The 21153-nt window shown below is 35.7% G+C and overlaps 1 protein-coding gene across 3 annotated transcripts; it reads right to left on the reverse strand.

The window, feature by feature from the left end:
• Positions 1-4318: 4318 nt before the first annotated feature.
• LOC142179346 (magnesium/proton exchanger-like) lies at positions 4319-11424 on the reverse strand. 3 transcript variants are annotated; one of them, XM_075249056.1, is made up of 9 exons: positions 11194-11424; positions 8824-9286; positions 8074-8249; positions 7721-7839; positions 7429-7586; positions 7139-7287; positions 6186-6402; positions 5947-6076; positions 4319-5127 (listed from the first exon to the last, which is right to left on the reverse strand). In XM_075249056.1, exons 2-9 carry the CDS (start codon positions 9215-9217, stop codon positions 4830-4832), a joined length of 1641 nt encoding a protein of 546 aa, XP_075105157.1. In that variant the 5' UTR covers positions 9218-9286; positions 11194-11424; the 3' UTR covers positions 4319-4829. The 3 variants fall into 3 exon arrangements, with proteins under 3 accessions (XP_075105157.1, XP_075105159.1, XP_075105158.1); XM_075249058.1 differs by having other exon boundaries at positions 7139-7266; positions 11194-11420; XM_075249057.1 differs by lacking the exon at positions 11194-11424 and adding an exon at positions 9724-9847.
• Positions 11425-21153: the final 9729 nt, after the last annotated feature.

Genomic DNA, 21153 nt, shown 5'->3' on the forward strand with positions numbered 1-21153 from the left:
AAAATATATGAGAGAAATAGAGGTATATATAGAGAAAATATTTGGAGGAAGAATTGAAGAAAGAAGGAGGAAAGAGTCAAATTACCACTTGAGTTATAAATGGAGACGCGTAAATGTGGGGCTTCTAAGAAGGTGAAAAGGTCTTATTGTTAATGAACACTTGGTCGTTGCATGCAACTAAGAGTCGTGTTGAGTTCGAGTCGTGAAAGTAGTTACTAATAATATTTAGATTAAAGTAGGTTATCTACATCATACAGGGGCGGAGCTAGCATAAGACTTGCAGGTTCGGCCAATCCAATAACTTTGGTCTAAACCATATATTCGTCTTAAAAATTTCATTGAATAGGTATATATACTCTCTTCGGTTCACTTTAAGTGATTTTTGGACTGTTTTCACACATATTAAGAAATTCACATTTTAGCATTAATTAACAATGTAACTGATCATATTAGCCTTAATTTGTTCGTTGGAAGTACAACAAATATTCCTAGGCTCTTTAGTCCAAGAGCAACTTTGAGAAAAAGAAGTCAATTCTTTCTTGATATTTGAAATAATCAAATATTATGAACTACAAATAAAGGTCAAAAAATCACTTAAAGTGGATCAGAGTGAGTAGAGGCGGACTCAGAATTTGAAGGTCGAGGGTGCACTTTTGAATTTAACTAAAATCTACTTTATATAGAGGAGGGTGTCCACTACTGATATATCACTATTTTCTAAAGACATATACATGTATACATGGAATTTTTGCCGAACTTTATGGGTGCCGGTGACCCCTATTAGTATAGCATAGGTCCGCCTGTGGGAGTAAGCATTAATTTAGAACTCACTAACATAAACGAACTAGAACTCCAAATCCAGGGGCGGAGCCAGTGTTCTGGCTACAGGTTCGGCGAACCCAATAGCTTTGGTGCAAATCCTATATTTGTCTTGAATAATTTATTGATTATTTATAATTTAATAATTAGAATCTAGTAACTTAAAATACTTAGAATTTCATTCCTATAAACTTGAAATTCTAGGTTCGCCTCTGTCCGAATTTACAAACTTCAAATTCTGACTTTGCTTTTGATCACATCATTCCTGGACCTTGCCTGAACGTAGAATATTTTGTGCATCGTCTTTCTTTTCTATCCATCAACATCTGTTACACACTTGATGGGTGAAATATTATATTTACGTTCACACAACTAGTGGTCCTTACGTGTCAATACAACAACAACAACAACAACCCAATATAATCCCACTTAGTGAGGGTTGGGGAGGGTAGTGTGTACGCAGATCTTACCCCTACCCTGGAGTAGAGAGGCTGTTTCCAAAATAGACCCCCGGCATCCTTCCTTCCAAAAACTTCCCACCTTGCTTTTGGGGAGACTCGAACTCACAACCTCTTGGTTGGAAGTGGAGGTGGCTTACCATCGGTGGAGGTTACGTGTCAATAATTGACAGAAATACTATGGCGGCTCTTTTTTTTTCTTACTTTTCAAGAATCTGGAAGCCAACTTGCAACTTGACTCTCGCACTTTTGGACGACTTATTCGTCCCGAGTCTGTATAGTTGACTTCGTCTGTTTGAGCTTGTTCACGGTGTCATCTCAAACTCGTGTAAAATAAAGAGGATTAGGGTCAGAAGCGAATTTAGAGTGTATGCAAAAGTTACTGGGTTCCCGGGAACCCATATACTCTAGATACGTCCCTGATTAGGGTTATGGTACTTCCCGACCTATAGATTCACGTGAATTCAGTAAATTTTATTCAAACAGTGTAAATGTGTTTGAAAAAATTACTAAATATCTATAAATATTTGAATATGAACTCAGTTACTACTTGAAAATTTACTCTAAGTCATTACAGGAATCCATAAGCATTAATTTCTGGATCCGTCTCTGATGGTGTTGAGTGTCAGCAAAGAGAGTCAATACGAAGGTTCTGATCGAAGATCTTTGAAAGACATTCTCGAGGCATCATAGCATGTCGGAAATAAGAGGAACATAGTGAACGTAACCATTTCCTTGGTTGGGGCGGTGACTCTCCTATTTTTTCAATTTTTTAATTCCCATGTCTTTTTTATTTCACTGTTGGAATATCTTACTAATTTATGATAATTTTCATAATACAAAATATATTATTGGGATATGCAAACTTAAGTATGCACCTTAGATGAGTTCAAATGGAACAATATATTAGTGAAGCTTCATATAACCGACTTCAAGTTTTTAAGATTCAGTCACAATTTTATTATAATTAATAGGAAAGGGTTAATTTTGTGTATGTGGAAAACTATAGTGTTTTTAAACCAGAAAAAAAAAAGTGTAATGATAAGCTAAATTTTGAATTAAGAAGAAAAATTGCAATAGATTGTCCATCACTACAAAAATAATTTGGCTATTGTGAATCAATTGAATAGATGTTGATAAAGTCAATGTCAACTAGTTCAATTAATTTAGCTAAATTTTGGCCCATTGCTATACAAACAGCCAGAATATAGATCATTATGCACGAAATGTTTGGGGGGAAATACTGTACAGTCACTTTCAAAATAATAACCGAAAAATATATAATTTTTGTATATTTTTTTTATATGTATACACATTTTGTATGCTATATATAAATATTATACAAATTTGATACACTTTTTTGGCTACCAAATATAAATAATTTCTAGCGCAGACTGAAAATGATAATACCCCGAAATGTTTCTTTTTCAAGCGTCCAAATTGATATTAGTAAAACCTTATCATTTTACTTTGAACAAAATTTAGGACACGGGGTAGGTAGTTGACCAATAAAAAAGTAATCTCGAATTGCTAAATTGCTATAATGAGACCTTTTACATAAAAGAAACAATATCTTGTTTATTCATTAAAAAAAATAAAAAAAATAAAAACTGGTAACACATTTAGGTGCTTCACGTATGTATTCTATGGATTGATAGTATTATTTACTTCGTTTGGTTGAATTTTTATTTTCAAAATGAGAATACCGGTATAGTTTTTCTATGCATTAAACCAAACAAATCATACGTAAGTACTTATAAGTAATTTAGAGATTATTAATTCTAATATTATAACTCCTGTATTATAATTTCAGTATAATTTTGTTCATGAACCAAATGATCCCTTAGTCAATTAGTTGCGTGATAGAAACTAATACTCCCTCTGTTCCAATTTATGTGAATCTATTTTATTTTTTTTGTCCGTTCCAAAACGAATGACTCCTTTTTAAATTTGGTAACAATTTAGCTTAATCTTATAATTATACTCTTAATGAGAAGCTTTTATAACCACACAAATACTCTGGACCCCTTTTTGACTTGTTTATGACCACAAATTCCAAAAATCTTTATTTTTTCTTAAACTCCGTGCTCAGTCAAACAGGTTCACATAAATTGAAACGGAGGGAGTAGTCAATTAGTCACACTGAGGCTGCGGTATTTCCTTACTTTTCCAAGCTTCTGGAAGCCAAACTCCAACTTGCTTAATTCTTCTTTCCCTGTTTAGTTGTCTTGAAGTGGTTTTTTTTTCTTTTTTGAGAGACTCCGATTTCCTCGTGAGGAGGTGTGAGAGGTTGATCATAGCGGGATAGAAGAGAGGTAGAGAGAGGCCTAAGAAATACTGGGGAGAGGTGATTAGGTAGGACATGGCACTACTTCAGCTTACGGAGGACATGATCCTCAATAGGAAGGTGTGAAAGTCGAAGATTAGGGTTGTGGGTTGACAGGTAGTCGAGAGTCTCTTCTAGTCGTACTACTAGTAGTGATACTACTCTTGTATTCTCTTACTCAGAGTTCCTTGTTGTTAGACGATATGGCACTATTGCCGGTAGTTTTCGCACTTCTCTTGTAGCTTCGTATTCCTAATTCCTTTGCTATTTGTTTCTGTTATCTTATTTACTTGTCATTGTTACTGTTTGTTTATTGCGCCCTTTTCATTGTTCTTGAACCGAAGGTCTATCAGAAATAGCCTCTCTTCCTTCATAAGGTGGAGGTAAGGGCTGCGTACATACTACCCTCCCCAGACCCTACTATGAGGGATTGCACTGGGTTTATTTTTTTATTTTTTTTATGGGTTTCCTGTTTAGTTTACTCGTATGTTTGACATGTTCAAACAGCTAAAGTGTTGGGATATTTCCTTTCAGAATCCAGCTCCTTTCTTACCTCATATCAGTAGCGAAACCAGAAATTGCTTTAAGTGAAACATAGTAGAAGAGCGAATCCCTTATCCACCGAGTTAAAACCCTGCGCCAACTGGCCCTCGGTTTTTATCAATCATAAAAAAAAAAAATAATAAAGCTATCTCTTAAGAGGTCGGGGAGACTATTAGACAAATTTATGTATAGATACAAATGGTTACAATCAGAGCAAGAATTCCCAGAAACATTTGGAACAGTTCGATTCGGAGCAGAAGAGCCGTTTACATTGCAGCTTAATATCAAATATATATATATATATATATAGGTCATACCTTGTGTAACTCTCATCAGATCCCATGAGTTGCATAATACTTGGTCCTGATATTTTAGACACTTCAAACTCTCCTCTTCCAAGAAATTCAATAGCTCACACTTGGATAACAAATGATCCTTTGACAGCCTTTATATTTCATTGACTGTTACAATAAAAAGGGCAGCTCGATGCACTAAGCTCCCGCTATGCGCGGGGTCCAGGGCGGGTACATAAAGTGCCCGGTGCAATGAGTAAAGAAAATTGCACTTCCAAAAAGTGCACAATTGTATGCATGTATGCAAGTGTGTATGGGTACATAACGACGAGGGCGGGCCACGCTAGGAACCAGCGATATTAAGCAAAACCGTGATTTGGACTAAGATTGCTATATGATCCCCGAAACTCTAAGAGACGATAGTACAACAAATATGAGCCACAAAAACATGAAGAATATGCAAGTTACCCATGCCCAAACTTTTGGCCCGCCAAGCTCAGCACCAAGAGTAAGCCGCCTAAACACCAAAACACCAATACATGCTACGGAAGTGGAGAAGAAAACAAGCAAAGAGAAACTTAGTCCTTCTGCATTGTCTATTCGTAGTGGCTCCTTGTATGCAATGTAGTTGTATAATGTATCGATGAGCCAAGGTACACCAATGCCTATATAGATGTTCACCGAATTGCTACAAGGAAGAAGAAGAATGTAAAAATGTAAGTCCGATGCCGGCAGATCTAGTTTTAAAGAATGACATTGTCAAATTCACAAGAAATTATGGGGGATTAATCTAAGTTAATCACAAAAGTGCATCTTACATGAATAACTATGTTTTGGCTAACTACTACTTTTAGGGGTCGTTTATTTCACATGTTAGTTATGGGAGGATTATAATGCGGGATTGATTATGCGGTGGAATGCAGGGGTTGTTTATGCGGGGATTGTTATACAGTGAATAACTTAAGGATTGTTGTGCAGTGAATGATAATATATGATATTTATGCAGGGATACTTACTCCAAAGTAATTTTTGTCCTTAAATATTTTTATCCCCGTATTGCTAACACAAATATTCTTTATTTCACATTCATTCCGCTTAAAATAATACATAGATTCTCACATAACTTAATGCACGTATTGTTTAATACTTCCAACCTAACACTACATAAAGTAATGAAGGGATTATATTTTATTATACAGACAACTAAATATCGCATTAGCTATGGGGAGATTATTCTTTTCTAATCCCTCTGACCAAACATTGCATTTATTTTATGCGAAAATTTATGCTGGAATTATTTTCCAAATCCCTCCAACCAAAAGACCCCTTAGTCTTTTACCTCGCTAACAGGGGCAAAAATTAAACTTGATAAACTTCTTAACCACCCAAGTTGCTAGTTAGTGAGATTTGGGAAAAGGGAAAAAATAAAATTGGAAAACGACGAAAGAAACCTCCTATTAAATTAAGTATGTAACAGGTAAAGGGCATAATTGGTTGACAAAGAAACCTGCAGGTAATGTTAGCAATGGCGGAGTCGGCTGTAAGCTGCCGTTCTGCAGCAATTTTGCTGGCCACGAGATCAGGCCATGAGGTTCCACCTGCCAAAGCTGTGAATGCAATGACGTACGGATTTATTCCTGCAGTTACATTATGTACCATGTATATTCTTAGGTCGAGATAAGCATATAGGTGGAAGAACATTTATGATCATTGAAAAAGCACTTAATTTAAAAGAAGGGTGAAAACCTGTAACACAGCTTATCAAATCGGTGAGCTTTGTCACAACATAAGCTATTCCGCTAATAAATATCAACGAGCATATGAAAGCAACCCACCCATGGGCAATATGATATGGTGGCACAAACGCAAAAAGAAGCTTCCACGGCAGAAGAAGTGACTGCCAGAAAATTCTTGCGAGGCGTAGGTATATATTATTCAACTTTCTGGATTCTGCACTTTCCAACTGTAAGATATTTAAACAACCCCATTAATCGACCAAGCAGAGTATGTGGAATGCGAAAGGAATGTTACTGTGAAAGGGGGAACTTAGGCAATTTGATGAAGCTTGATGGGCAGATGGAAGTCACCTTAAAATAGGAAAGGGGGCAAAATCAATACAATCCCCCCCCCCCCCCCACACACACACACACACACCACACAAAACAAAAGAAAGAAAGAAAAGGAGAAGGAAGAAACCTCCCTGGAGTGGGGAACACATATTATGGCGTAATAAATCCTTAAATTTTGCATCTTCTTCATATGTATGGAGTTTTACGCCTGGATTCAGTTTTGGAGGCCACAGCCCACATGTACCAGTAGTTTGAGATTCAATTAAGATTTTGCTCATGATGCAGCTCCATAATTATGGACTCTCAAAGAGGTCACATTTTTTCCCCCTTTTTTAAAATAATAATGGTGTCCGGGCTAGGTCCCTCACACCTCGACTGTTCCGCCAGGTACCTATTACTTCCCACCAGTATAGGTATCAGGTAACTCAGCTCACCAAAGGTCCAAGGCTTAGACAGATGGGAAGAAATCACCTAGTAATTTTTGCCTTTAGCACTATTGAAAGCGACAATTGTTTATACTGTAAAACATACACATGACTGTTTGTGTCAGACCAGTATCTCAGCCATTGTACAACAACACAAGTGACATCAAATAAAGAAACATAATAAGACAGTATAAGAAAACAGTACCATGAGAGCATCCACAAATTGATGCTTCCAAATTGAGAGGATGTCAGATTCTTCTGGAATGATATTGCCATTACGAGGCGTGGACGATTCAGTGACATCTTCGCCAGCTAAGTTTTGATAAAAATGACCTGTTGTTACAAAAGAATTAACTGCAAAAAGAAGGTCATATCCTTTCTCTCAATGTTTCAAATTGATTTACACATAAAACTGTACCTAGTCAAATTGTATCACATAAACTGACAAGAACTGGATATCCCAGGTAAAACAAAGCATCACTTTCTTGAAACTACCTGTCCCTTCTCCTGAATGAATGGAGAAAATATCAACAATTCCGCTATTTTCTTCACCAACTTGAGATACTTCAGGGTGTGGATCATGAACCTTGTCATGAGGCTTATATTTAGCAGCCTCCGCAGGCACCCACTCCTCTGGCCTCTCGGCTCTTTCTCTGAATAGTAGAAAGCATACACATCGCACAAATTTAGGTCATTTTCCCATATGAGAAAATAAAACAATCTGAAACAAAAATCAATTAGAGGATCGGCACACTACAAAATTTATGATAATAAACATAAGACATACATAGGAAGGGATAAATAGGGCCAACGCTTGTCCTGAGCATACGCATGTATCAGCAATAGCCCAAATTGCAACACTGTTAAGATAGACTCCCACAAAGTTATAACATTTGGAGTCCACACCTACAAAGTCAAATTATACTCATGAACAAGACAGCGTTAACTGAATCCTTGTTTTGATGTGAATAAGACATTTACATTTACATTTTTGCACCATGCACATTTCACCAATAAGATAAATCTGATAGCTCAAATTAAAACACTGGTAAATAGACTTCCCATAAAGTTACAAAATCTCTGAACTTCACAAAAACTACTGGTGAATTTTAATGATATCGAAAAATTTTGAGCAGATACCTCTAAAATTATATACAGCCAGATATAGGCCCAAAAAGACCAAAAGAGCTCTACAAGCCAAACTCCAATATCTGATATCTTCTTCAATTCTCCAGCTTTAGGAACCACCACGCAAACGGCATGTATCGGAAATAGATCAAACGCAGCAGAGCCGACAAGTGTACCCGGACCTAAACCTGACCAAGTCATATTGTGTATTAGCAAGGCAACTGATGCTCAAGATTCAGTCAATTTTCTGGTTAGCTAGTAGAAGTGATACATTATATCTAAATGCTTCAACAACAATAAAACATGAAATTTAGTACTTTAACAGTTTTAAACTATTCAAGCTATGAACAAGTTTTTCCAACGGAAGCCAGATTCTCGCATTCTATCTTCTCAATAGAGAAAAGAAAAAAAGGAAATGATATAGCACGAAACTATATATAATATTGGCCATAGTACAAAGTATAGTGAATATTAACCGATTAACTCTTGATTTCATAGTCAATATCTCAGCATGTCTTAAGCAGAGGTGGAGGCAAACTTTATGGGTTCTGAAGTGCCACCGAACACATAACTCGTCCTAGTTACTAGGTTCACAATTAAATATTTATACATATTTAATGGATTGTTTAATATAAATACTATGAGTAAGAGAGGAATCTGAAAGTTTCATGCCATGCTTTCCTACCTCCATATTATGAATAAGAAAAAAATTATAACACAAACCAAGTATTCTGAATGCAGAATAGGAAATCCAGAACAAACCTCCAGCATATAAATTTCCAATATTTCGTATTGCATCAATTGTAGCTAAAGATATCTGTGGAAAGCTAGTCCCAAATGCCAGTAGAGTAATGTCTGCAATTGTGTAATTCCACACCTTTTCATCTTTGATGATTTTCGTGCCTGTGCGAGGGTCTATCATCTCTACAGTTCGACTATGCTTAACAACACTTTCCATTGACCGGAAAAACCGAGCAGTTATAGCTGACAATCCGACAAAACAATAGGCAAGACCCAAAAAGTACAAGAAAGCCCGAAAGCCTTCACCTAGAAAAGTTTCTAAATGGAAAAGTAAATAGGCATCACATTTTTCATGCCCAAATATATTTGAATGTCCATTTGTGCTGTCGGTGGTATAGTTACCCAGTGACGGCATCTCGACAAATATTTTCTATTCACAGTTCAAGCCCCAGAAGAATTATTCTGCCCAACGGATGCAAGAGACCTGTCATTTATGCAACAATTGTTGATAAGCTATTAAAGTCAAGAGACAGTCCTAATACAGTTCTCATATACAAAAAGATTCCCGAGAGTTTCTTTAGCACTTCAGGCGACAGAAACCTGTGCACAGAAAGTCAGTACACAAGGGGAGAGATGTAGCCCAAATATTTGCATCATTAAGTATTAGTAATATGAAATAAAGCATGTCCAAGTACGGAAGAAGGAAGTCATCAGACCACGCAAATCAATTTCCGAGTTAATTGTATAAGAGTAAATACTTTGGCACCAACACAGACAAGCATGAGATTGCCTTCCTTGCCTTATACTAGCCAATTCAAGTGTATGATGAAATTAGATATTGCAAAGGAAAGAAGTAACAACAACAACATACCCAGTGAAATCCCACAAGTGGGGTATGGGGAAGGTAGTGTGTACGCATACCTTATCCCTACCTCGTGAAGATAGAGAGGTTGTTTCCGATAGACCCTCGGCTCAAGAAAAGCCGTGAAGGAAAGAAGCACGAGATAGAATTTGAATCTTAGAAGGGGTTTTGAGACAAATGACACTAGTAACTTTTTCTGAGGAGAAGCTTGCGAGTTTAAATATGGGCTGATCTAGAGCGATTTGATTACAAGATCACATGATAACTTCAGCATTTACTGATGAAAGTTTCTAATCTTCTGACCCAAAAAGTGAAATAGAGTGCCAAGATTAGCCTTAACTATTACTCCTAAGATACTGGTGGTCAAGTGTATAAGAATTAGAGTATCATCATAAATATCTCTCTCTCTCTACTAGACGCACACACTTTGCACACGCATTCTCAGTTCTATTCTCTAACCCCTGCTATTTGTAGGAACCATTAGGAATGCAAGTGACATGCAAATAGCTTTAGTGAAGCAAAACACTCCAATAAAAGGAGTTAGAGATGATCCGAAGGAGGAAAAAAGAAAACCATGACATTTAATCTGCGCCATTTATCATTTGTACTTCATCCCATAATCTCGCCTTTAATTTTTCTATCAACAAAAAAACTCTGCTATGTATTATCCTTCCTAATTCTAGAGAAAACTTGCTAGTAATTAAACACTAAGAAATTAGACAATCCCAATTTGCAACTACACTAGGTCTGAGCTAAAGTTACTGGCTCAGACTCTATATATGTGTTAAAAAATCACTAAAAAAGTACATACAATAGATTTCGAACCCAGTAAATCAAATGGGTTGTGGTAGAATTCCAAACTTGAACCCATAGTGTTCAAATCTTGGATCCAACTCGACTATTATGGCTAATGCAATACAAAACTAAAGTGCTGCAAGAACTATGTTGTTAACTTTGTTTACTAATCACTTCAATTATACTCTCTCCTATCCACATAAATGCCAAATTACTATAAACTTCTTTCAAATTGAATAAAAATCCAGTCTTTACACAGAATTAAAAAAAAAACACAAAAGAAAATTATGACACACCAGAATGGGAATTCATTTATATGGACTGTAATAAACAAGAGCGTGGTCACCAAACGGGGGGTGGGGGGTGGGGGGGGGGAGTACTTTCTTTATATCAGAAATTGCAATTATCAAGAATTAGGTAAACTTGAGCAATTAACCACTGGCCAAAGCTTAATTACTTCAATGATTAATAGACATCCCAAAATAAATTCAGCTTCAATACACATTTGGGAAGTCATATAGCTAAAAAAGAAGCAAAATTTTTACTCAAGATTCTAATTTCAACAGCACAAAAAGGGAAGGGAAAAAAAACATAAACAGCAAAATAAGCACTCAACAGTAATTCCAAGATTGTTGGAACACATGAAAAAAAGAAAGGGTAAGAGAAAAAACAAAAAAATCTGAATCTACAATAGATCTTACAAAGATTTGCAAATGGGTTGCTGGGAAACTTACTATATATAAATTGGATAAATTATCAATATCCATTTTGCTCCATTTTGGACAGTCTCTTAATTGGGGTCTTGAACTGATAACGAAGGAGTAATTAGGGACTCAAAAAGGGATTTGTATACAAATGTGGTGGCAATTATATACAAGAAAAAGACGTGCATGGAATGAACGGTGACCTTATTTTTGCCTGTTGCTTCAAAGGTCCAAAGCAATCGTAGGTTGATATCTGCGTACAATAATGTAGGAGTGTTCAATATAACTAGGCAGGTTGTTAAAACCGAACCGTAAAACTGCACCAGACCGAAAAATCAAACCAAACCAAACCGATTAAAAAATACAATTAGATTTCATTTGACTTGGTTTGGCATTAAGTAAAAAAACCCGAACCAAACCAACATATAAATATAAAAAAATTATTTATATTTTTAAGACTTTATAGTAATTTTTCTTTAAAAAATGTAAAAATATTTGGGATCCTATCATGTATTAACCTTGAAAGCGTAAATTAACGAAAAATTATTGTTTGACGACTAAGAAAATAACTATCATGTATTAATAAAAAAATTCTCCCATTAGAATATTTTAATAGATCATATGTTTGTCAATTTTTTCCATATTTGCTAAACATATATTCACTTATCAAAGTTTTATCTATAATTTTAATAAAGTAAGATTGAAATAATATTTATGCATGTAACAAAAAAACCCGAAAACCCGAAAAACGTGATAAAACCAAACCAATCCAAACCGATATAATTGGTTTGGTTTGTTTTTGATAAAAGCCGAACCAACCCGATCCATGTACACGACTATAGGCAGGGATCATGTGAAACACGACAAAGACAAGATCTACGTCAATGTAAGAAAATCCACGCTGAATCTGATTACTTTCTTCTTTAGACTTCTATTTGATTTTAAAAAAAGTACATCCAACATAATTTCACCATTCGAATAAAAGGAAAAGAAAAGAATAATCTACAATACAAAGATTTGCAAATGGGTCGTGGGAACTTAATATATAAATCCTCATTATTCATTTTGCTCCATTTTGGACCGTTTTATTATTGGAAAAAAGGAGATAAAGATGGGGTCTTGAACAAAAAATAGTTAAAATAGCACGGTATAGTCATTTTTCGAACTGGTCATTCAAAATAGTCACCGTTTACGAAGTCAATGAAAAATGACCATTATTTTACTGCAACAGAGACCGACCCCGCATAATATACGGGAGTTCGGTGCATCTGTGTACGAACTCCAGCATATTATGCTGGACCGGTATACTTTGCTGACTCCTGTATAATATACGGGAGACTGGAGCACCGGTGCTCCAAACTCCAGTATATTATACTGGACATTTATACTTGCTGGAACTCCAGTATATTATGCTGGAGTTCTAGTGTACTTATGCTGGAACTCCAACATATTATGCTGGAGTTCCAGCATAGTTATCCTGGAACTCCCGTATAATATGCTGGAGTTCAAGCATACTTATGCTGGAACTCCAGTATAATATACTAGCGTATTTTCCGGGTTTTGAACAGTATTTTCGCTCAAATTTATCTTTACATGAAAAGTGGCTAAATTTCAATTACTTTTAAAACTGGACTATTTTTGAATGATCAGTTATAAATCTGGCTATTTTTAAATTTCTTCCTACATATAATATGAGAAGTGTGTGTATACACAATTACAGAAATGTGGTGGGAATATTATATATATATATATATATATATATATATATATATATATATATATATATATATATATATATATATGAAAAAGACGTGCATGAAATGAAGGGCGAATAATAATATAAGTAGGTAACGTAAAACACGAGATAGACAAAATCTACATCAACGTAGTCAAATTTGATTTGATTAAAGCAACTTCTTTGATTAAAGCAACTTCCCTGATGGTAAGCAACCCCCACTTCCAAACCGAGAGGTTATGAGTTCGAGTCTCCCCAAGAGCAAGGTAGGAAGTTCTTGGAGGGAAGGATGTCGGGTTTCTATTTGGAAACAGTCTCTCTACCTTAGGGTAGGGGTAAGTTCTGCGTACACACTACCCTCCCCAGACCCCATTAAGTGGAATTATACTGGGTTGTTGTTGTTGTAAAGCAACTTCTTTAGAGTTTAGACTTTTATGGTAGTTTTATCAACAACCAACTATTCAATATGATTGTAACATATATACTCATTGATTAAGTTAAAGTCCATTTCACTATTCAATAAGTATTTATTGGCAACCTAGAATAAATTAAATATGTTATAACGTAATATGTTATAAAAGGTTAAATTATTTTATGTGTAAATTTTCTATATCGTCAATACATATAACTTATATTTTTATTGATATCTGTTCTGATAGGGATCCACAATTTAAATTCGATAGGTTCTATTTTTTAATCCTTGCTAATATTTGATCCTGTGATTTACAGGAAAGCTCGTGAACTTTTGGATGCTCCATTATTGACATTTCTCGGTAGTTTTCCTAGTTGTCTTCTTGTAATCCGAGCAGTTGTGCGTTGGTTTTATCTTGGAACTTTCGTTTGTTAACGAGGTGGAGCTAACATTTGAGTTACGGGTTTGGTCGGATTCAATAACTTTAATTTTTACTTTAGTTTAAAGATATATTTTATCTTTAGATATTACTAGTCTTAGGGTACGCGCTTTGCGCATGAATTCATATCGACAAGTAAATTATTTTAAATAATAGTATAAATATTAGTTGTCACGATCCGGATATCTCACCCTCGGGAGTCGTGATGGCGCCTACTCGTAGAAGCTAGGCAAGCCATGAACTTAGAAATCATTAACTCCTTTATTTAAAACTTCTTACCAATTATAATAACAAGGAAATAAACCGTTAAATAACAGCGGAATATGAAATTTAGCGGAAGTCTTAAATAAATAGAAAACGAAAATGTCTCAAAGATCATCACGTGCCTCTAACCAGAACCTGGTGTCACAACATCCACGAACTACTAAGAGTATTAAATACAACCGTTTGAAAGAAATATAGCAATATTTGTCTCGAATACATGAGATAACAGAATATGAAATAAGATAGAGGAGATGTCGGGCCTGCGGACGCCTGCAAGGCTACTTCGGTGTCTCGGTGGACTGAAGGCTGGCTCCCGAGCTACTGCTGCTGACCAAAGGCTACTCCGGTATCTGCACAGAGTGCAGAGTGTAGTATCAGCGCAACCAACCCCATGTGCTGGTAAGTGTCTGGCCTAACCCCGGTGAGGTAGTGACGAGGCTAGGACCAGACTCCAGATAAACATGTGCAGTTATATAATATACAGCGGAAATATAAACAGGTAATAACGGTTTAAAAGGGAGGGGGAAACATGCTTCGGGGAAACATACCAATTTTATCAGAAACTCAATAAAGTATGAAAGAACACTCGATGTCTACAATCAATACGATAACTATACTGTTGCGGCGCGCAACCCGATCCCTAATCATTTAACCTTGTTGCGGCGTGCAACCCGATCCACATATATAACTGTTGCGGCGTGCAACCCGATCCAATATAATATTTGTTGCGGCGTGCAACCCGATCCACGTATATAACTATTGCGGCATGCAACCCGATCCAATATAATATCTGTTGCGGCTTGCAACCCGATCCACGTATATAACTGTTGCAGCGTACAACCCGATCCACGTATATAACTGTTGCGGCGTGCAACCCGATCCATATATAATATTATTGCGGCGTGCAACCCGATCCATATATCATATTTACAATTGTAACGAGAGCCCCGACAAGAGATCAATAAGGTCTACACTGTCCCGACAAGGGAGAAACAGCTATAATCAAACTTGATACCACACCTAACTACCTCAGCTATAACCAAACTCGTCACCACACCTAACTACCTCAGCTATAATCAACCTCATTCCGACACCTAACTACCTCAACTATACCCCTAATCCCTACCCAACACAAAGAATCATCAACCTAAGCATCAGTAATATCAATTAAGAACACAATGCAAGGGAACCACAATTCAACAATAGCCCGGCAAGGGGCAACATAATGATCTCTTTTCTTTCTCACTCTTACTTCACAATTCACTTCATAACTCGAGTCAATGCTCTAGAGTTTCAATTATTACTTATACTTTCACAATTTCACGATACAACTTGAGTCAACGCTCTTCAATGTTCATAGGTCACAATTCTTCCACAAACTTTATACAACAATTAGAAACATTCACCAAGTAATGAATAATACAACGAAATCATGAAAATCACAATATAAAACTCACGGTCATGCTTGACACCAATGTATAGATACTCGTCACCATGCCTATACGTCGTACTCAACAAGAAGCAAATAGAAAATAAGACACAACTCCTAATCCCCCAAGCTAAGGTTAGACCAAACACGTACCTCGATGCCACAAACACAACTCAAGCTTCAATTATAGCTTTACCTCTCGATTCCTCCTTCAATTCGCTCGTATTTAGCCACAAGTTACTTAATTACATCAATAAATGCTAAATGAATCGATTTGAATGCATGAAAATGAGTTTTTCAAAGTTTTACCAAAAAGTCAAAATTGCTCATAGGCCCACGTGATCAAAACCTGAGGTTCGAACCAAAATCCGATTACCCATTTCCCCACGAGCCCAAATATGTAATTTGTTTTGAAATCGGACCTCAAATCGAGGTCCAAATCTCCAATTTTTGAAAAACCTAGGTTCTACCCAAAACACACAATTTTCCCCATGAAAATTATTGATTTGAAGTTGAAATCATGTTAAAAGATGTTAATGATTGAAGAAAACTAGTTAAAAACGACTTACGAGGATTTGGAGAAGAAAGGTTGTTTGAAAAATCGCCTCTTATGTTTTAGGGTTTTGAAAAGTGAAAAATAACTGGAAAGTCCGTTTAAATATAATCCTCTCAAGCCCTCTCCACGGACCGCATAAAAAGGAATGCGGCCGCGGAGCACCACTGCGGACCGCATAAAACTGCAGCTGCGGAGCTCCACCGCGGACCGCAAGAAATCGAGCGCGACCGCGAAGGCTTGGCCTTTCTCACCGCGGACCGCACAATTCCCACCGCGGTCGCGAAGCTTCCACCGGGACCACGAAGCCTGGCTTCAGAGACTTGCAACTTCTCTGAATCTGCAATTTTTTTCCTACGTATAAAAACATCCTGAAACTCACCCGAGCCCTCGGGGCTCCAAACCAAATGTCATACTAACTCAGAAACATCATATGGACTTACTCGTGTAATCAAATCATCAACATAACCTCATGAACATCAAATTAAATCTCGAGATCGATGAAATTTTCTCTAAAATTCTTTAAACATAAATTTTGCAATTTAAGTCCGAATCACGTCACATGACATCCGTTTTTTACCAAATTCCACAAAAATATCTTAAATCATATATAAGACCTGTACCGGATGGCGGAACCAAAATACGGGTCCGATACCATCATGTTCTAATCAAATTTCATTTCAAATTTCTTTAAACAATTTCAGAAAATAATTTTCTTTGAAAATTCATTTCTCGGGCTCGGGACCTCGGAATTCTATTCCGGGCATACGCCCAAGTCCCATATTTTCCTACGGACCCTCTAGGACCGAGAAATCATGAGTTCGGGTCCGTTTACCCAAAATGTTGACCGAAGTCAAATTAGCTCATTTTATAATCAAAACTTATCATTTTTCACAGATTATCGTATTTAAAGGTATGTTGGTTCCTTATGTTTTGGCAATTAAGGACATGTACGATTGGGCTAAGACTCGGGTTAGGACAGTAGGAGGGGACTCTGAGCCTTTTCCGGTTGAAATGAGATTACACCAAGGCTCTGCGCTCAGTCCGTTATTATTCGCCCTGGTGATGAATGCGATATCGAACCACATTCAAGGGGAGGTGCCATGGTGCATGCTATTCGCAGATGACATAGTTCTGATTGATGAGTCATGAGCCGGTGTTAACGAGAGATTGGACGTTTGGAGAAAGACTCTTGAGTCTAAGGGTTTCAAGCTAAGCAGAACGAAGACGGAATACCTCGAGTGTAAGTTCAGCGCTGGGCCGGGGGAAGTGGGCGTGGATGTGAGGCTTGAGTCCCAGGTTATCCCAAGTAGAGGCAGCTTCAAGTACTTTGGTTCGGTTATCCATGGGGGAGGGGAGATCGACGAGGATGTCGCACACCGTATTGGTGTAGGATGGATGAAGTGGAGGTTGGCATCTGGAGTCTTGTGTGACAAGAAAGTGCCAACGATACTCAAAGGTAAGTTCTATAAAGTGGTCGTTAGACCGGCCATGATGTATGGGGCTGAGTGTTGGCCTGTTAAGAACTCACATATCCAAAAGATGAAAGTAGCAGAAATGAGGATGTTGAGGTAGATGTGCGGGCATACTAGGATGGATAAAATTAGGAATGATGACATTCGAGAGAAGGTGCACGTAGCTCCTATTGATGACAATATGCGGGAAGCGAGGCTCAGATGGTTTGGGCATGTACAGAGGAGAAGCCCAGATGTTCCATTAAGGAGGTGTGAGTGGCTGATCGTGGAAGGCACGAGAAGAGGTAGAGGGCGGCCTAAGAAGTATTGGGGAGAGGGATCAGGCAGGATATGGAGAGGTTTCAGATTTCCGAGGACATGACACTTGATAGGAAGTTGTGGAGGTCGAATATTATGGTTGTAGGCTAGGAGGTTGTTTGAGTCTTGCGTTACTTTGTACCTTTGTGAGCCTAGTTCCGGTGGGGTTTTGTCTAAGATAGCTAGGGGCAGTGTCGTGTCTTACTATGTTCTATTTTCGACGCAGGATCCATTTACTAGCCATCGTTTTTGCTTTGCATTTTTCTTCTGCATTTTATGTTCCTTTTTCCCTATGATCTCCGTGGTGAATCTAATATTCTCTCCTTTGATCTTTTTATTATCTTGAGCGAAGGGTCTTTCGGAAACAGCCTCTCTACCCCTTCGGGGTAGGGGTAAGGTCTGCTTACACACTACCCTCCCCAGACCCCACTTATGGGATTATACTGGGTTGTTGTTGTTATTGTTGTTGTTGTTGTTGTTGTTATCGTATTTAAGCTTTCCGGCTCTGCGCCTGAACTGTGCAAGCAAATCGAGGTGACTCTAAATGAGGTTTTCAAGGCCTCAACGGAAGTTTCGTTTTAAAACAAGTGATGACCTTTTGGGTCATCATATTAGTATTAAGTAATGTGTTTAAGTTATAAAATAAAAATTATTAGAAAAAGTATAAGTTATAAGAATTTCTTGCAAGAATATTGTACAAAAGAATATTGTTATTTCTAATAACTTAATATTGAACACAAACAAATAACACGAAAATACTTTTATCATGATTCTTTAAAGATTTGTCAAATAAAATAAATTAATTTTTTGTGATCTTTTAGAGATTTTTTTTGTTGATTAAAGTCTTTTAGAGATTTGAGAATGAAGTGGTTGATTCTATATAACTCATAGAAAAAAAATTGATTAGTATATCGTAAACTCGAAAAATGATTAATGTTGAGTTAATATTTTATAGTAGTAAAATATAGGAAGATGTAATTTGTTGGAAAAAAAAGTTCAATTAATGACAACTCATTTAATTTAGAATATATTTTATTTTTTTGTTATTTCATCCTTATTTCTTCAAGTTTTATTTTTAGTAATTTGACTCTTAATACTATACTATAGTCAATTTCTTTCACTGTTAGTGGTATTCTTATGAAAATTAATTTAAATAATTAATTGTTAACTTGGTAAAGGTAAAGTCTGCACATACTACCCTCCCCAAACCCCATTTGTGGAATTACACTGGGTCTATTGTTATTGTTGTTGTAATTATCAACTTGAAAAATAACTTTACATGTATGATAAATTTTATAAATAAAAGAATTTTTTACAAATTAGTTAATTCAAAGAGTTATATTTGCTCTCAACTTTCATAAACATAGCTAATAATTCTTTTATGCAATTTTTTAATATTAGCTCATTCTTAGTTTTAAATATTTAACCGCTATTATAATTTTATCAAATAAGAATTCTACTTTCAAAAGGTAAAAAAGTTAGTCTTACATTTCATTTTTAAATTTTTGTATTTGTAGAATGATTAGTGATGTTACTCCTGCCAACTACCTTTCTCTCTCTATCTCTCTTTTTATATTCTTAAATATTTTTTTAGTTATTTATTTTAATTATTGACTGTAATTTTCAGATATGCAAAAGATAATCATTATATTTAATAGTAGTATTAATAAGTAATATATAAATTGTAAAATGACTAATATTAAGTTAATATTTTACAAGATTTGGCCTTTAAAATTTTCAAAGTATGCATATATGCATAATTTTTAGATGGTCAAAATGAGTTAAAAATTATATCTGGACAAAATATGGACAACATTTTAATGACATAAGTATCATTTTAAAAATAATAATTATATAAATTCACGTTTATTTCCTTTGAGAGAAAGCGAACATTGGATGGAATTTTGAATTGCTTTACCAAATTCAAATATGTTCTTGCCCTTCTTTCTTGAGTTTGATATGTATTGCTAATTATATCAAATCTCTATGTATTTAGACCGGGAAAAAGAATTTCCAAAGATTTCTTGAGAAAACATGACCCCAAAAAAAAAAGAATTAATTGAATATTCAACTTATCTCAGGTGCTACCGGTGAAACTGAATATGTACGTGCCTAATTTTAAAAAAATCTTATAAAATAATTGTTTGATTTATATAAGGTAATATTTTAATCAATTTTAAAGTCCCAATATTAATATTTCTTATCTAGTTCAATAAGGAAAGATTTTATGACCAAAATTTTAGTTGATTTTAAAGTCCTAAAAATTAGGAAATTAACTTAAATTACAATTTCATCCAATATAAATTTGATTTTAAGGGGAAAAAAAGGCGAACGACATTTTGCTAAGGGGCTTCGTACTTTTAATATAGTATAGATATAGATATAAATTTAAATAAGGAAGGATTTAATGATAAAGATTTTAGTTGATTATGAATTCCTAAATATTAGAAAACTAATTTAAATTATAATTTTGTCCAATGTGAATTCTATTTTTAAAGGGTAAAAAAGGCGAACGATATTTCGTTAAGAACTTTCGTGCTTTTGATATAGTATAGATTATCCTATATTGCTTATACACATGCTCTTATTTCATATATAATTACTAGCATATTTCTCATACAATGCGGTCCATTTGAGAGTGTGTTGATCTATATAACCATGGCGGAGATAGGGAATTGTTGCCGAATATAAAGATGAAAATAGAGGCATTTATTATCTACATATTTGGCATTCTATTCAGGATTTGACGAGATTGTAAATAGAAAACATCCCTTTCCCCCCTAGCCACAAGTCATCCCCGTATTTTGCACAGTCTTCCATAACTGACCGACCGGTAAAAGGATAGCCGGACCCGTTGAAAGCCGACAGTTATTGATGGCTCGGAAAGAAAGCTGGGCTAGGTCTTCTTCCCTTAGAGAGGCTTATTCTCCTTTCCCGAGTTCTCAAATATTTTCTTTATTCTCTGTTTATTCTATTATTAGTTCTATTGTTCCGATCCACGAGAAGCCTCACGATTTAATGGTCAATGTAATAATAATGACATTTATTGATATGTTATTACCTAATTACTAAAATCATCATAGATTATTAATACATGCATTCCACTATCATGGAAATATTTTCCCATTACACAAGTATGAAGATATGGTATATAAAGTAGCTTTATTATATGAGACACTGGCATAGAAGATTTAGTGGGATTTGAACAGTATCCAAGCAGGGGCGTACACAGGAAATTTTGTAAGCGGTGTCGAAATTTATAAAAGAACTGGAGTATAACTTTGATTATCATACTTTTAGACAAAAAATAACCTTAGTCTATTGATTTTGTTGAGTCTTAAGTTAGAAAAGGTGTTCAATTCTATTTCATCACAATTTTTACTACA

The sequence above is a fragment of the Nicotiana tabacum genome, chromosome 3, assembly GCF_000715075.1.
Source record: "Nicotiana tabacum cultivar K326 chromosome 3, ASM71507v2, whole genome shotgun sequence".
In the NCBI taxonomy this organism is placed as follows: Eukaryota; Viridiplantae; Streptophyta; class Magnoliopsida; order Solanales; family Solanaceae; genus Nicotiana; species Nicotiana tabacum.